Below are 14502 nucleotides of genomic sequence, written 5' to 3'. Positions count from 1 at the left end.
GGGGGGGTGGAGGCGGGGAGGACTGTGGGCAAGGACCAGGGGAGGTCCAAAGGTCAGGGGCTACGAGGTCGGGAATTCTGGTCCCAAAATGGTGTCCAGGGGGTGGAACACCTGTCAAGGGGTGGGGCTACCCTTGTGGCCCTTGACAGCTTGCCAAAACTCAGTAAGTGGCCCTCCACCTGAAATTACTAACCACCCCTGAGCTAATTAGTCAACTCCACAGTAAAGCACATGTGTAGATGCCCCCAGTTTTTCCTACACTAGATCCAATTTCACATCCATAGCTACTGATAGAAAATCTCATTGTATTATGTTGGTTTCTAAATACACTACATCATATATATATATATGATTGGTACACACCCATACACACACACACAGTTATACACATATACCTATAATGTATGTTCCTCTTTGACAGGATATTCTTGATTTTCATCTATTGTTCCTAGTTGCTAGAGTTCACCTAATAAGAAAAGCATTGCCAACATCTTTTCCTAAGCTGTTTGTTGTAAAGTAGGCATTACTGATGAGCAGGGATCCTAGTTTTCTGTGGGGAAAACAGCGAAAGACCTCTGTTTAGAAAACACAAAAATCTGTATTTTTCCATGACCTATGGAAAGTGCGGTGGTGTCCCGCAGCAAGTGGCACCATTTCTGCTCTCTTTCTTTTTTCCTGCAGTTTTTACCTCTCAGTCAATCGGCACTGTTCCCCACCCTCCTTCACCTAACCCTACTGCTGATTGGCCAAGAGGCAAACCATGGGAAAAATAGAACAGAAATGGCACCACTCACCATGGGACACTGTTGTGCTTTCTGTAGGTCATGGGAAAATGTGGATTCCACAGTTTTTTCTGTGGCAAAGAGAAAATTAGGGTCCCTGCTGCTGAGTGATTACAAGAACTGGACTGATAAGAAGTTAATACAAGCTTGTCTTGACTTCAGCAAGAACCAAGAGCTTTTCAATACTGCAGAAGAGTTTAAATGCGGGGGAGGGAGGGGCAGGAAGTCTCTTGCTGCAAGTGAGGCCTATTTTCTTCAAATAATCTCCTGGGAAACAGCTTCCACCTAGCTAGGATCTGATTACCCGTTGCAGGCCTCAGACCATAGCCATTACTGTTTTAACATCCTTGCCTTCTCCTTTATCCCAGCATGAGCCAGGCTGTATGGGATGTTGTCTAACTTGATCTTGCTTGGAGATAAAAAGACAGTTTAGCACTCAACAATCATAAAGACAGAGGCAGAAAGATGGTATTTAGAAAACAAAGAAAAGAGCCCATGATGTATGATCATGTGTAATATTGTGCACTGTGCTATGTGGGTGGCCAGCTTGAGCAGGATTCCCTTCTGTGGAACCTGAACAGAAGTTTAATTTTGCCATATTCTGTTTATTTTGAATAGTGTCATTGTATTGAACTTGTATTTAGCAGTGTGAAGTGATATGGCCACAAATATGTTCCAATACCATGTCAGAGATTTTAAAAAAAGGATATGTATGTAATGGATGACAGCCTTTTGAAAGAACTATCAATAGTGAATTTAAATCAGGATAAGCGAAAAACTAATCCCAACATTTACTTTAGACTTTCACTGTCTCAGTGGAAACTATTCTCTCAGTTTGAGAAACAAAAGCCTCCATGGTTAAGTAAAAGAAGAGTCTCTCAGTTATGATGAATTGTCATTAGAAGGAAGTAGTTTACAAGAGCAAGCAAGAAGCAGACATCAAACTGAGACTGTACTACCAATTTTAGGTAGAAGTAAGAGAAGATTTTGCTAAGAGGAGACACTGAAGGTTTGTGTTCAGTGGAAAGTTAGTGCAGTGTAACCCAAGATATGAGTTTACATCCAGGAGTTACTTCACACTAACTCCACATGTAAAAATGTTTTGTCCACACTTCCAATGCATATTGGACCTCAGTATGCAAAGGTCCTCTCGCACCAGTGTATCTACATTGAACTAGCTCCCTCATTGAAACCAGCTTATAGCACCAGAAACCAATGCAATGCAAATTAGGTGCCCAACTACCTTTGGGGATCTAGGTTCAAATGATATAGCAACAATCAGAAAAGATATGACCACTGAACAAAAAAGCAAACACCTAAGTACATAACACCTGTTCATAAAGAGAAATGAATATTTTGCACTGGCTAGCAAGAACTCAGATGACAAATAGGACAACAGAAAGAGCAATACAGCAACACCAAGAGCAGTGAATCCTTAATAGGATTCACAAAGTTCCTGCCAAAGAGTAGTACAGAGTTGATGCAAGGTCATGAAATCCCATGTAATTTATAGCAAAAGCTAATCAGAGATATATGTGTTTTTCTCAAAGAAAAATTATTATTATGAATTTGTTTATTCTTTGAAGCCCTGGAGATGTCAGGCTAACAGGGAAACACAGCAGAATTTTCCAAAACAAGTCACAAGGTGCATAGCCTGCTATATTAGTGGTTCTGATCGTTGGGTGGGTGACCTAGGCTCAAATAGTTATTCACCTCATTTCCCTCATCCTTTATCTTAATTGGACTATAAGGGCACCTTACGGTTGAACGAACTTTAGTTCAAGTGCCCCTGCTGCCATTTTGAAGCACAGGACACTAAATATATGAGACACTGTGGGACCTTTAATTAAAGCGGCTCCCGAGAGCTGCTCTAATTAAAGCACCTCTCCCCCCAACCCCCCACCCCCAAGCATGTGTAAAGATGCCCTAAGAGTATAAATTCTTCAGGACAGGAGTTATCCTCTAAAGCACCTGTAGCATAACTGTAGGGTGTGAGGGGCAAAAGTGGCACCAGTCCTGGGTGCTGTTTTAGAGGGGAGAGCAGAAGGGCAACCCCTGAGATGTCTGTGCCACAGCAGTAAGCCCATGTGAGGAGAGCCCACACTGCAGTTGGAACAGCAGTGGCAGCAGCCCAAATGCAACAAGGTAGGAGTCTCCAGTGCTCAGTATCCTTTTTCCCAACCAATGGTGCCAAAATTCCTAGTTACACCTCTGGGGCACATAACGGTGTCACTCCAATCTCAGCTGGAACTTTTAAGAGCCACTAAATACAAGTAGTAGTAGTGAAAGGAAACCTCCTGAATTGGCCATACTTTCACTGGACTCTCCTAACTCATCCCAGCCCTTATTTAGCATGCCTTTTAAAAATTAAACATTAAGGCCTCTTTTCTGATGAAAAAATTAGCACAGGTTGTATGTTTCTAATTATTGCCTGGGCATGAAACTGGTATTCAGTGGGACCGTCTACATGTGCTGTTAATGCTCTGAAATCTTACTGCACAGTAAAATACTGCGTAGTAAGCTTTCCCTGGGAGCACATCTACACATGCCCCTGTTGGGAGCAAATTTGTTTCTGATGGGAGCACTTCAGTGCAGGGCTACTCCTGCCCTGCTCTGCTCCCCTACAGCAGCCAGAGGGAGCTCTAGGCTCTCCTGGGCACTAGGCCCCAGCTGACAGGGGCCACTGAGGTCAGGCCTGGCCACCAGGGCGGTGGAGGAGGTGTCCCACCTCCCAGGCAGCTGCCTCCCAGCCTGGCACCCCTGCTCCAGGCAGCTGCTTGCTGCCAGACTCCCACTCCAAGATCTCGGGTCCCAGCCCCCACTCCAATCAGCCAATCAGAGCAGCGGCTGGGAAGCAGGCAGCTCCCTCGGGGGAGGGAATTGTTCTCCCAACCCTGCTGCCCGGGCTGACCGGGAGCAATTTGCTTCTGGTCAGCTATCTGCATGTGCACTACTGTGCAGTAGCTACTGTGCAATAAATCTACCTGTATTTACAGGTAGTAGCCAACCATGCAGTAGACTAATTTACTGTGCAGTAAATGCTGCACACATGCAGGCAACGGTGCTTTACTGTGTATCAAATTAGTCTATTGCACAGTAAAGCATCTCGTGTAGATGTGCCCAGTATACCACACTCAAAAGCAAGTCAGGTGGTGGTCAAGCCATGGTCTTCTGAAATACCTGTGTCTATTCCATTTTTCAATTATCTCTAATATAGGTCATTTTAGTGTTTTCTTGGTTATTTGTGACAGTAATCTAAGTTGAATTCTCCTAGAGCCCCTCTAGATGTTGAATAAAGGCATGATAGAATCTGAAGTGCGATCCATACAATCATACCTCCTGCCATGCCAAATGTGCATGGCAGGAGGTGTGATTACGGGGTCCAGCATCAGATCTAATCACAAACTATCACCATCCTGGGCTCCCCCTGCACCAGCAAATAACAAGCTCCTGCTGTTGTGAGTCTCCCACCCGACAGGGCTCCCAGCCATAGGACCATACATTGCTACACGTGCAAATTAAAGCTGGATAGAAACCAGCTATAAAATTATTATACATTTCCCAGTTCTAACTTTATATCTGGATGGACCTTTTTATGGCATGATAGTTAAGTTGCACATGTAGCTGATCTAAATTGGTTAACTGCATAATAACCAGTTAATTCCATAATACATGTAATGTGTGGAGGGGATCCTATTTTCACATATTCCCACTAGATCAAAACAAAAATCAGATGTTTTGTCTGAGAAGTGCAGGCGGGATGCAGTCAGGCTACAGATTCTGGGATTCCTAGTGTACTACCCAGTGAAAAAGAAAGCCAGTTCAAGAACTAAGCTACTTACACTCTGGGCATGTAGCCAGACAGAGGTGGGTTCAGTCTTCACATACATTGCTGATTTGCCTGCAGCCACCTCCAAAACATGAAAGCTTTTTAACAAGATGAAGAATTAGCTTGCATGACTGTCTTTTAAAAACATCTTACTCTTCTCAACTCTAATTACAGCTCTGTATCAATTCTGTGAATTTATGAATGACTTACAAAACACCCAGAAGGGGAAACAAGCCCGGATGATGTGCAATGAGAGGGCGCTGACATAGAAGGAAGAATTCTGTTTTGACTTTCCATTAAAAGAACAAACTGGATATTTGCTCATCTCATTTCCATTGTTTTCCCCCCTCTCTGCTTCTCCCTCCAGACTCTGACTGCACCTGCTCCGTTTGCAGATGAAACAAGCTGTCAGTGCCAAGCTCCACATGAGAAGCTAACCATCGCTCAAGCTCGCCTGGGAACGCCAGGTCAGTCTTGATTAATAAGCTATCTTTGCTGAGATCCACTTGAACAGGACCCAAGGGCAGACAGCTTTCCATTATAAAAGGATTTCCCTCTTTTCTTGCAACCTTCGCTTGGAAAAAAAAGGAAAGATTGTGCCTGATTGTGGATGAGGGAAACATAACAAGAAAAGATATTCACCTTTTGTTAGTGAAACACATGGGGAAAAACACATTCAGGTGAATGTTTTAAGCATCTGTTCATGGTCAGGTTACTTTTTAAATGAATGCTGTTGGGTCATGATAGTCAGACATTGGCAACATCAACACCCAGATCTTACTTGCATGATGCAATCGTATTTGGTTAATAGTAAAATGTATGGGTTTTGTTACACTTTTAAGTTATACTTCATAGCCTCTGCCTCACAGTTCTAGAGCATCACTCGTTACAATACTTTAGCTCATAAACCTATCTGTGCACTCTTGTCAGAGAACATATATGAAGCATGGTTAGCATGTAGTTAGTCCCTTTTTATGTTATTTAAATTCAGGGCTTGATGTACAGCCAATCTTTAGCATCCCACAAAGTTAGTGTGATGTTTGGTGCCTAGTCCCATTTCCAGATGCTGTGGAACACTGACTGGCAATAATAAGAGACCCTAAAGAGTCAAGCTGACTTCTCCTTTATTGAAACCCTTGCCTGTTTAAAGGACACATTGATCCAATATTTCTTGTATTCTGTCTAAAACATACATACAGGTTTTGACCATGTTGCCTATTGCCCTTTCTGTAGAAGTGATTTCCATCACTGATTAGTGGTAGTCCAGCCATGCAGCCAGAGGGCTTCAGCAGTGCTCCAGAGCTGGAGGGCTTTGCTCATGCCACTGCTGGGCTGTGAGGAGAATTGGCAGTAGTAGCAGTAGCCAGATCATAGTGCCAGCCCACCTCAGACTTGTGGTAGGTCATTCTGGCTGGCTGCCAGGAAATATCACCTACTGCTGCCCTAGATCTTGGGTCTTGTAGGTAGTTGGGAGGGTCCCAATGGAATGGCTTTACCGGAAGCCCCACATATGCTTAAAACAGCATATTTTACAAGAGGCAAGCAAGGGAATATTTGTATTGATTTATTTCTTGTTAATTTGAGCAGCTAACTGTTATTCCCCATGTCAGGGGAGTTTTCTTAGCTCTCCCATCAGTTTCATATGAAACAGAGTTTTCTCTGCATTTCGCTTGAGGCGCAGGATGTGTCGCACCCTACAGCAGACACTTCTTTATGCAGCACAGCAGTGAGCCTCTGTGAAGCTCAGGGACCACGGCATTCATCTCGTAGATGTGCAGGGAATGTGAATTCCTATATTAGCATAGCTGCTGGGCATGCCACTCTGCAAGGCTCTTCCTGTTTTGGCTTGCAGGCCACCACTAAGACACGAGTGGTGCACAAGAAGAGAGGGATATGGGGAAAGGAGCAGGAGAAGTCAGAAAGAATGGGACTGACAGGAAGGTGACAGAGAAGATCATGAGAGGAGTGAAGAAAAAGGGAAAAGGAAAGGGATAAACAGAAGTAACCAACAGATACATACAGCAATAAGTTGTAGAAGAAAGAAGGAAGATGTAAGGGCACAAAGATAGAAACTTAAAAAATCCAAAAATGAAGAAGTGAGGGATATAGAAATAGAAGGGAAAAAAAGCAAGATATATGGCAGGACTGGAAGCAAGATAGGAAGATGACATTTTCTCCAAATGTGAATGCAGTAATAATGGAGGAGAGTAATACAGAGGACACATATAAGAAAAAACTAGAAAAGAGGATACCGAAATAAGTAATAACCAGAAAATATAATGCTGTAATTTCACAAACTATAATATTTCATACCAGGGGAATATATTCTCATCTGAGGTCCCAAAACAAATCAGGAGGTCTTAGGTATGACTCATATTTAAGCTGGAAGTCATTTTTGTGCTTGTTTCCCCACAGTTGACAGACCTGTCAGAGTGTATGCAGATGGAATATTTGACCTCTTCCACTCCGGCCACGCTAGAGCTCTTATGCAAGCCAAAACTCTATTCCCAAATAGCTACTTATTAGTAGGAGGTAAGATTCAGACCTATTTACCAAACAGAGTTTTTGCCTCTGTTTTCTAGAGCAGAGGCAGAGCTGTTTCTATGCCTTCACCCCCAACTGTTTATACACTGTGACTCCAAGCACTACTTTCTCTCTCCACAGTGTTCCATATACTGTTTTTCTTGAGCGTATCTTAAAATTGCATCAATTAAAGTTAAAAGTCACATTCTTTCCTTAGCAGCATGTGTGTTATTCACATTCTATTTAAAGGGAAAGGCCAGAATGGCTCTAAAGGCAGAATGTCTCTGAATGAGTATTTACTTTCTTTATTTATTGTGTCAATGTTGTAAAAGAAGTAGGGCTGAGGGAAGTCCACGTTCATAATAGAATTAATGATGTTAGCATTTTTTGCAGTTCACAAATATCTGGGAGCAGATTGTGATTTCTTTCAGATTTCATTTAAATTTATTTAGTGAACTTTGTAGAGTTTTTTCCCATGTGTAAAGTGATAGAGATATTCAAAAAGCGTTATATGTCAAAGAAGGCATGTGGTAATGCTTCTGTCTCTTTATTGGCAATTGTGCAAGGAATTTTGGTGAATATATTAGGTGTTCTTGAATAACAGTACCTGTGGCTTTGAAATTTACTTTTCACAAATATTTGACAGCAAAAGTCTCCTACTTGAACGTTCATGAATGTGGTTATGAAGGGGCTGTGAATATGATAGAAGTGAACATGCATTCAAATACATAATCAGAAACATAGCTTTATTATAATACCCGCTCTGCAAAACAACAAAACAAAACAACCCAGGAAAATTGGAATCTTGTCCTTATGTTCACTTTAGTGTTATACTTAAATGATTACAATTCAGCTGGAGCTTTCTGACGGTGCTTTTGTACAGAGGAATGGAGATCTGTTCTGTAAATGAAGGAAACACTTCACACATTGGTCTGCAGTGTTTTTCCAGTTGAGCATAAAGGAAAGATAAGTGGGACTGCCAGGGAAGGGATTTCAAAACTAGGAACTGCTCCTTTGAGACTTCTCTCTAAAACTAAGGGGACAGTTATGGGCAACATTCACGCCCCACTGAAGTTTATGACAAACGTCCTGGTGATTTCCTTGGGATATCTCCCCAGTAATGTGCTGTCTTGACAGGTGTGTAAAGCAGGAAATTCTAGACTCCCTTAAAAATGTTGTGTTGTAACAGAGCTGGGTGTTTTGTGCTTCCCTGTATCCATTCCCTCCTCCCCGCTCTCAACTTATTTCTTGTTTTGGTGACAATTATTTTTTAATTCTTAACGACAAACAAGTCAGTCAGAAAATATTACTTATGAATACCTAATAAATGAATGATCAGGACGAAAAGGGTAACCGGAAAGAGTGCCTTAGTAGCTAAAGAATTTGTACCATAAATAAAGCACTATTAAAAGGAAATATATTTGTTGACAATTAAAAAGTGCTGTCTGCTAATAATCAGTGACATTTACATGGCATGTTTCTTCCAGGAGAACCAGACTCTCATGTGATTTACAGACAGTAAATAAGTATAAATACAATCCCAGAGGGGTCTTTCTACTCGCCAATGAAAATGCATTGATCTGTGGAACATCTGTTGCCAACATATCCCAAAGCAATTATAGAGGAAAGGAAGCATCACCTGTCCATTTAGAAATACAATTATGTTGATAATTAGAATCTGGCTATGACTCTCAGAGTAACTAAGGCCTTCTATATTTGTAAAAGTTGCTTTAAAACCTTTTATGACCATAGTGGCAAACACTCTCTGTTTCATACCTTATTCAAACAATGACACCGTCAGTAGAATAGTGCCCAATAGGACCACACAGGAGCATCAGATCAGCTAACTCTCTAATTCAGTAAGTGTCCTGAATCACCAACACTCTTTACTGCTCCAGAATAGTATTCAGCATTTGTATACACTTTATACCTTCAAAAAGCTATACAAATGTTATTAATCTCCATAACACCTCTGTGATGTAGGCATTATTTCCTAGTAGCCTCCTTGCTGAGGAGGAGGGGGACGAAAGGGATGCCACGAATGAGGCACATGAAAGCCCTGGGTGCTGACTGAGACGGGGTGCAAGAATGGCAGATACCACTGCCACCTACAGTATAAAGCTTCCTAGTTATGCTTCTGATTCTTTCCCATCATTTTAAAGGCCACACAACAGTGGCACAATCAGGATTGAAATATAGGATTTCCAAAAATCCTAAACCGTATGTTCATTCCTTCAGAGTAAGCTGTTGCAGATAATCCTATACATGGGTTTTTCTGCAGAGATTTTCAGCTTCAGTTTTCATCAAGGCCAATACCACTTGCAATTAAACTTACTAAACTTGTAGCCCAAGATGCAATGACTGCCTTTGTTTCCTGTTTAGTTTGCAGTAGTTTTAAAGCAGCTTTCCAACAGGGATTTAGAGTTGAGCTGGCAAATTCAAAATCTGGCTGCCAAGTTAATGAAATTTATGAACATTTTATGATTGCAGGCACCACATTTTTCTGTTCACTTTAAAAGCATTACCCATTACTTCTAGAATGTTATGGAGCATTTCTCTCATTATGGTGCAGTACTTGCTTCTATTCCAAGGACAAGAATATGCACAGTATAACTCAATAAACAAGTTTAACCAGGAGAATTGAAAAAAAAACCTAGTAACTGTCAGATGTAATCATTTTGCAAAATCTGTGTAACAGTATTTTGTTGACTGTTTACCATTGTCAGTTTGCAGCGATGATTTAACCCACAAATTTAAAGGCTTCACTGTAATGAATGAAACAGAACGGTATGAGGCCCTCAGGCACTGTCGCTATGTAGATGAAGTCATCAGAGATGCTCCATGGACACTCACACCAGAGTTCTTGGAAAAACACAAGGTACTTTTCTTCCTTTCGCTTGCTAAAACTGCTAGAAAGAAAATGACACGACATTCAATTAACTGGAAAAAATTAATTCATTCAACTTCAGGCTCAGAAATCATAAGGCATCATCTGCCCATTACTATATCAGAAAACGTTCTGCTTATATATTTTAAACCTAAAAAATTGGTAAAAAGCTGGGGGTGGGGGGATAACTATTTAGTTATCTAATAAAAGATATCACATTTACCCCCCAAAATCTTGTCTGCCAATATAGACTTGCACTCCTAGAAAACCTTTGGTGTAATCTGGCTGATTTACAAAGGAGGAAAATCAAGTAGCATGGAGTCACTAAAAAACCATTTGCAACCACAAATTGCAGGTGAAGAATGGGAGAATGGACTAGTCTACTATGTAATAACTAGTGTTTTACTCCTGCTCCTATAAGATCAAGGGGTAATCTCCCATTGTTAACAGGTCTGTAATCGAGCAGATATACATACATGAGCCACTGCCATCTAATGCATAAAAATTTTGACTGTTCAAGTGTATGTGACTGTTTTTACATTTTACTGACTAATCTGTGGTGTATATAAATCCCATGCAACTACAGCTGACTGGAATTTACATTAGCTTAAGGGCAGTGGTCGTAAACATTTAACAGTTAAGTGCTAGATAGGCACACATTCACATGAAACACCAGGAAGATGGAACTAGAAACCTTCCTTTGTTTTAGAAGTCAGTTGTTTGCTACTAGTGTTAAAAAAAAAAATCTTCCTTAGGCGAGGTGGCTTCTCTGCGTGTAAAGAACAACATCACACACAAAAAGCTAGAGTGCTTAGAAGTCCAAAGGTCCTGTGTTCTGCATTAATTGTTAGCTATACCTGATTGTCTCTTCCCCTGTCACTTGCAGATTGATTTTGTAGCCCATGATGACATTCCATACTCCTCCGCTGGTTCGGATGATGTGTACAAGCACATAAAGGAGGCAGGTGAGGGCAATGTTACTTTTTAAATTCTGCTGTTTCAGCCTTTATTTTCAGAACCATCTAAGTATGCAACTGCCTTGTAACTGCAACTGCAGGAAAAAGAAAAAAATAAATGCACATTCCTTCATGACCTATGAGTAGGTAAGTGTTGCTGACTTCAACAGAAAGGTGTCTCTCTGAGACTGCAAGTGATGACCTTGGCTGTTAAAAAAATTGATTCCCATTGTAACAGTGAGGAAGCCATTCAGCTGATCGCAAAACATTTCCTGCCTGGGTTATTACAGTACTTTTTAGTGCTTCAATAGCAGCACTGGAATGCTGAAAAAGGAATCACTTCTCCATGTACTAATAGTAACAGATCCAGTATTCAGTCACCCTCTGATCCTGAGCTAAGAAACAGGTGTCTTGTGACCTCCAGCAAATCAACAAATGCTGGTGCAAAAGAAACAACAAAAAATAATTAAAAGGAGTGATGCAGAAACCCGCCTGGAACTTGGATAGAAGAGAAAAGATGTCAGGAGAGAAGAGTTAGAAGGGGATGCTAGGAAATCAGCCTGCATGCACAAGGCTAGGACACTGGCTGAAGAGGTAGCACCTGTTTAAATCATTCTCTTTATAGACAGCCAACTTATTTTTAAAATCATGGGTCCTCTAATGTTATCCTCCAGCAGTCAGTTTAATGAAAAACGCAGCAAGGAAGAGAGAGTGATTAACAGTCAAACAAACAGCACCTAAAAACAGAGCAAACAGGCAGCATTAAGGGACTCAACCCCTAAGAATGCCTGATTTTCAAACTTCCTTTCCCCTTCTTTCCCCCAGATAAGAAGAAATGAGTTTGTACAGAGAGCTGACCAGTAAAAATAATGATGAGAAAATGAAGGGAAAGCTTTGTTTACTGCCTTAGTTAGACATGGGGGCGGATATCAGATATGAGTGATCAGCCCTAAATACTACCAGTTAATAAGTGCTTGAGTATTGTGATTTCAGACAGAGTGTGACTGTAAAAAGATTCAGTTTACTATATATATAAAACCTTAAACCAGAAGGAGGAATCGATACAGAGCTGAGAATATGGAGAATATCTGTGTGCAACTTTGGAAACATAAAATATTGCTTAATTCAAGACAAGAGCATCATATGGGATTTGTAATTCCAGCTTAGTGGATGATCTCACTGAAGAAAAATGCTTCCAGATAGCAAAAGCAAATAAACTATCCAGGGAGAGGATCAATACCCACAAATATAGAACAAGTATGTAGGATCACGTTGAACTAACTCAGGAAAAATGACAGAGATAGAGCATCCAAGAATGCAAATATCCATGGTCCAGCAAGTATACTGTGAGAATGAAAATATACAGGAGAATTAAAATCCCCAACTTATAAAACAGAGATGTCAAACTCATCCCATACCTCAGTTTGGATTCGGACCATAGGGCTTCTTCATAGGCTGGATTTGCAAGGAAAGTGGCAGCTACAGTGGAGGCAGCAATGGTGGCAAAGGGACCACAAACTGTGGTGGCAGCAGCAGCAAAGGAAGCATCAACTGCAGCTGGGCCAGCAGCTACTTGCCAGGATGGAGGCAGCACAAGCAGTGGTGGTGACAGGTCACACAGTTGTGTTACTGGCATAGCCCTCTCTTGCCCTGTTGCCACTGGTGCCCATGTTTTGTGGGGTCCAGGGTTCCACAATAGCCCTCGATTTTGCTGGCCACACTCCTAAGTCACTTGGCCTGCCGATAGCCTAGCTGAGCAGATGGAGCAGCTCTGCGAGCCAGATTCAGTCCCTGATACCCTTGTTGTAGACAATGTGCAGGAAGTGCAACTTCATGTCCAAATGCTGCAGCTGCCCCAGGAAAGTAGTGACTGCCAAAGGGATTTCCAATGAAGAGGAGATTGTTTGCAGAATCTCTCCAAAGACTCTCAATATATGTACCCTTCCAGAAAAAGGCTGCTAGCTATTCTACTGCCATACTTGCAGTTTTGCTATTAGATGCAACATGTTCCCAGCAATAGCAATATCAGAGAAATAAGACATATAATAAAATAAATTGATGAAGATGTATAATAAAACCAATCTGAGGCCAAATTGTTATTGGATGATAAAAATAAACCCTGAAAAAAGAGGTGTTACTGCCTGGATTTTTTAGTAATTGATTTACATGAGTGTTGTAGGGCTGTTCATAAAGGCAGAACTAACCATCAATTTGATCATGGCAAAACGACAGATTATCCTCGGTGCAAGAGAGAAGAGAGAACAGTCTGGTAGTCTGAGAGACGGTAAGTTTTATTTAAAGAGAGGCATCCCTTAGCAGCAAGCTGAAGAAGCTCATGATCCCTACCTGCTTTGGTCATCTCGGCACCTGGTATTCTTTGCTACACAAGTTCCATGAGACTTGGTGGAACTAGTAAACGAGAAACTGGCAAGCCTGCAAGAAAAAACAGTGTCCATATTGCCATACAGCAACCTGTTCACATTAATAATATGGTGAAATAAACTTCATATAAAACTGATGAACACCTAGTGCACCACTATGGTACCTCAGAAAAAGGCTTAGAAACAGCACTGCTGAAAGGCCAGCAGACACTGATAGAGAACGTGCTCAGCTGCAGGCTGTGCTATTGGAATAAAACAATACCATCCGATCACCTTTGGTAAAAGACCTGTTCACTTTTGACAACAGGCACATTGTGGTCACTCCTGTTTCTGGGAGGTAGACTGTTTGAAGAACACCTAGACAAGAAATCTGATCCAGAAAGTGAAGGAAGTCTTTTTCAAGACTTGGTAAACCTTGACACACTGTTCTCAGAAAACAAGCCACTATGTACTGTTGCAGAATTCAGACTACTCAGAACCAAATGGGAATCTGAACACAAGATATCTTCCCTGGATGAGCACAAGATAACAGGAAAGCAGAGCCAGCAATGAAGACAGATAAGAGACTGATGGAAAAGACAAAACAGATGGGAAGGGAATGCTAATTGGCAATGTTAAACTATTGCAAGGTAGTTTTCCAAGAACTAGACCTTTTAAATTCAGGGCACCCCTCCATACATTTTTGGAATTCAGCAGCACCTCAGTTGAGAACCATTGTTGTGTTGCCTCAGCTTTCCTCAGTGGTTTTCAACTAGAGCTAGCATCACCATGACCACAGCCAAGTGCAACTGCCCCGTGCACCCTGTGTGCAGCCAGATAAGCCTAAAGCAGGCAGGAGCACCCACTTCTGCCACAGTCCTTCCCAGTCTGCACTCTTCCCTCCCTCCCCCCCCCTCAAAAAATGAGGTGCACAAGACAGCTCCATCTGCCCCAGATTCCTCTGTTTCCAGGATGAGCAAGAAGAGTTGGTCTGGGAAAGGCTGTGGCAGGACCAGGTGCTTCTGCTGGTTTTAGGGTTATCAGATAACCGTAAGGCAGTCATGGGCATGCACTCCTGCCACAGCCCTTCCCAAGCTGGCTGTGTATGAGGCACACGGGGCAGTTTCACCCAGCTGATGCTCTGGCAGCCCTGCACCATGGAACA

General features: G+C 41.8%; 1 protein-coding gene across 4 annotated transcripts in view; it reads left to right on the top strand.

Annotated features, from left to right (window-relative positions):
• Positions 1–14502, top strand: part of PCYT1B (phosphate cytidylyltransferase 1, choline, beta) — a 76688-nt gene that overhangs the window by 32905 nt on the left and 29281 nt on the right. For all 4 annotated transcript variants that reach the window (XM_019525369.1, XM_019525368.1, XM_019525370.1 and 1 more), the window contains exons 2-5: positions 4979–5078; positions 7027–7143; positions 9861–10012; positions 10908–10986. In XM_019525369.1, the coding sequence (XP_019380914.1) occupies positions 4979–5078; positions 7027–7143; positions 9861–10012; positions 10908–10986 (448 nt within the window). The remainder of the gene's footprint in view (positions 1–4978; positions 5079–7026; positions 7144–9860; positions 10013–10907; positions 10987–14502) is intronic.

Source organism: Gavialis gangeticus, unplaced genomic scaffold (genome assembly GCF_001723915.1).
Source record: "Gavialis gangeticus isolate Ggan-Ray unplaced genomic scaffold, GavGan_comp1, whole genome shotgun sequence".
NCBI lineage: Eukaryota > Metazoa > Chordata > Crocodylia > Gavialidae > Gavialis > Gavialis gangeticus.
This window is presented reverse-complemented; position numbering and strand designations above follow the sequence as displayed.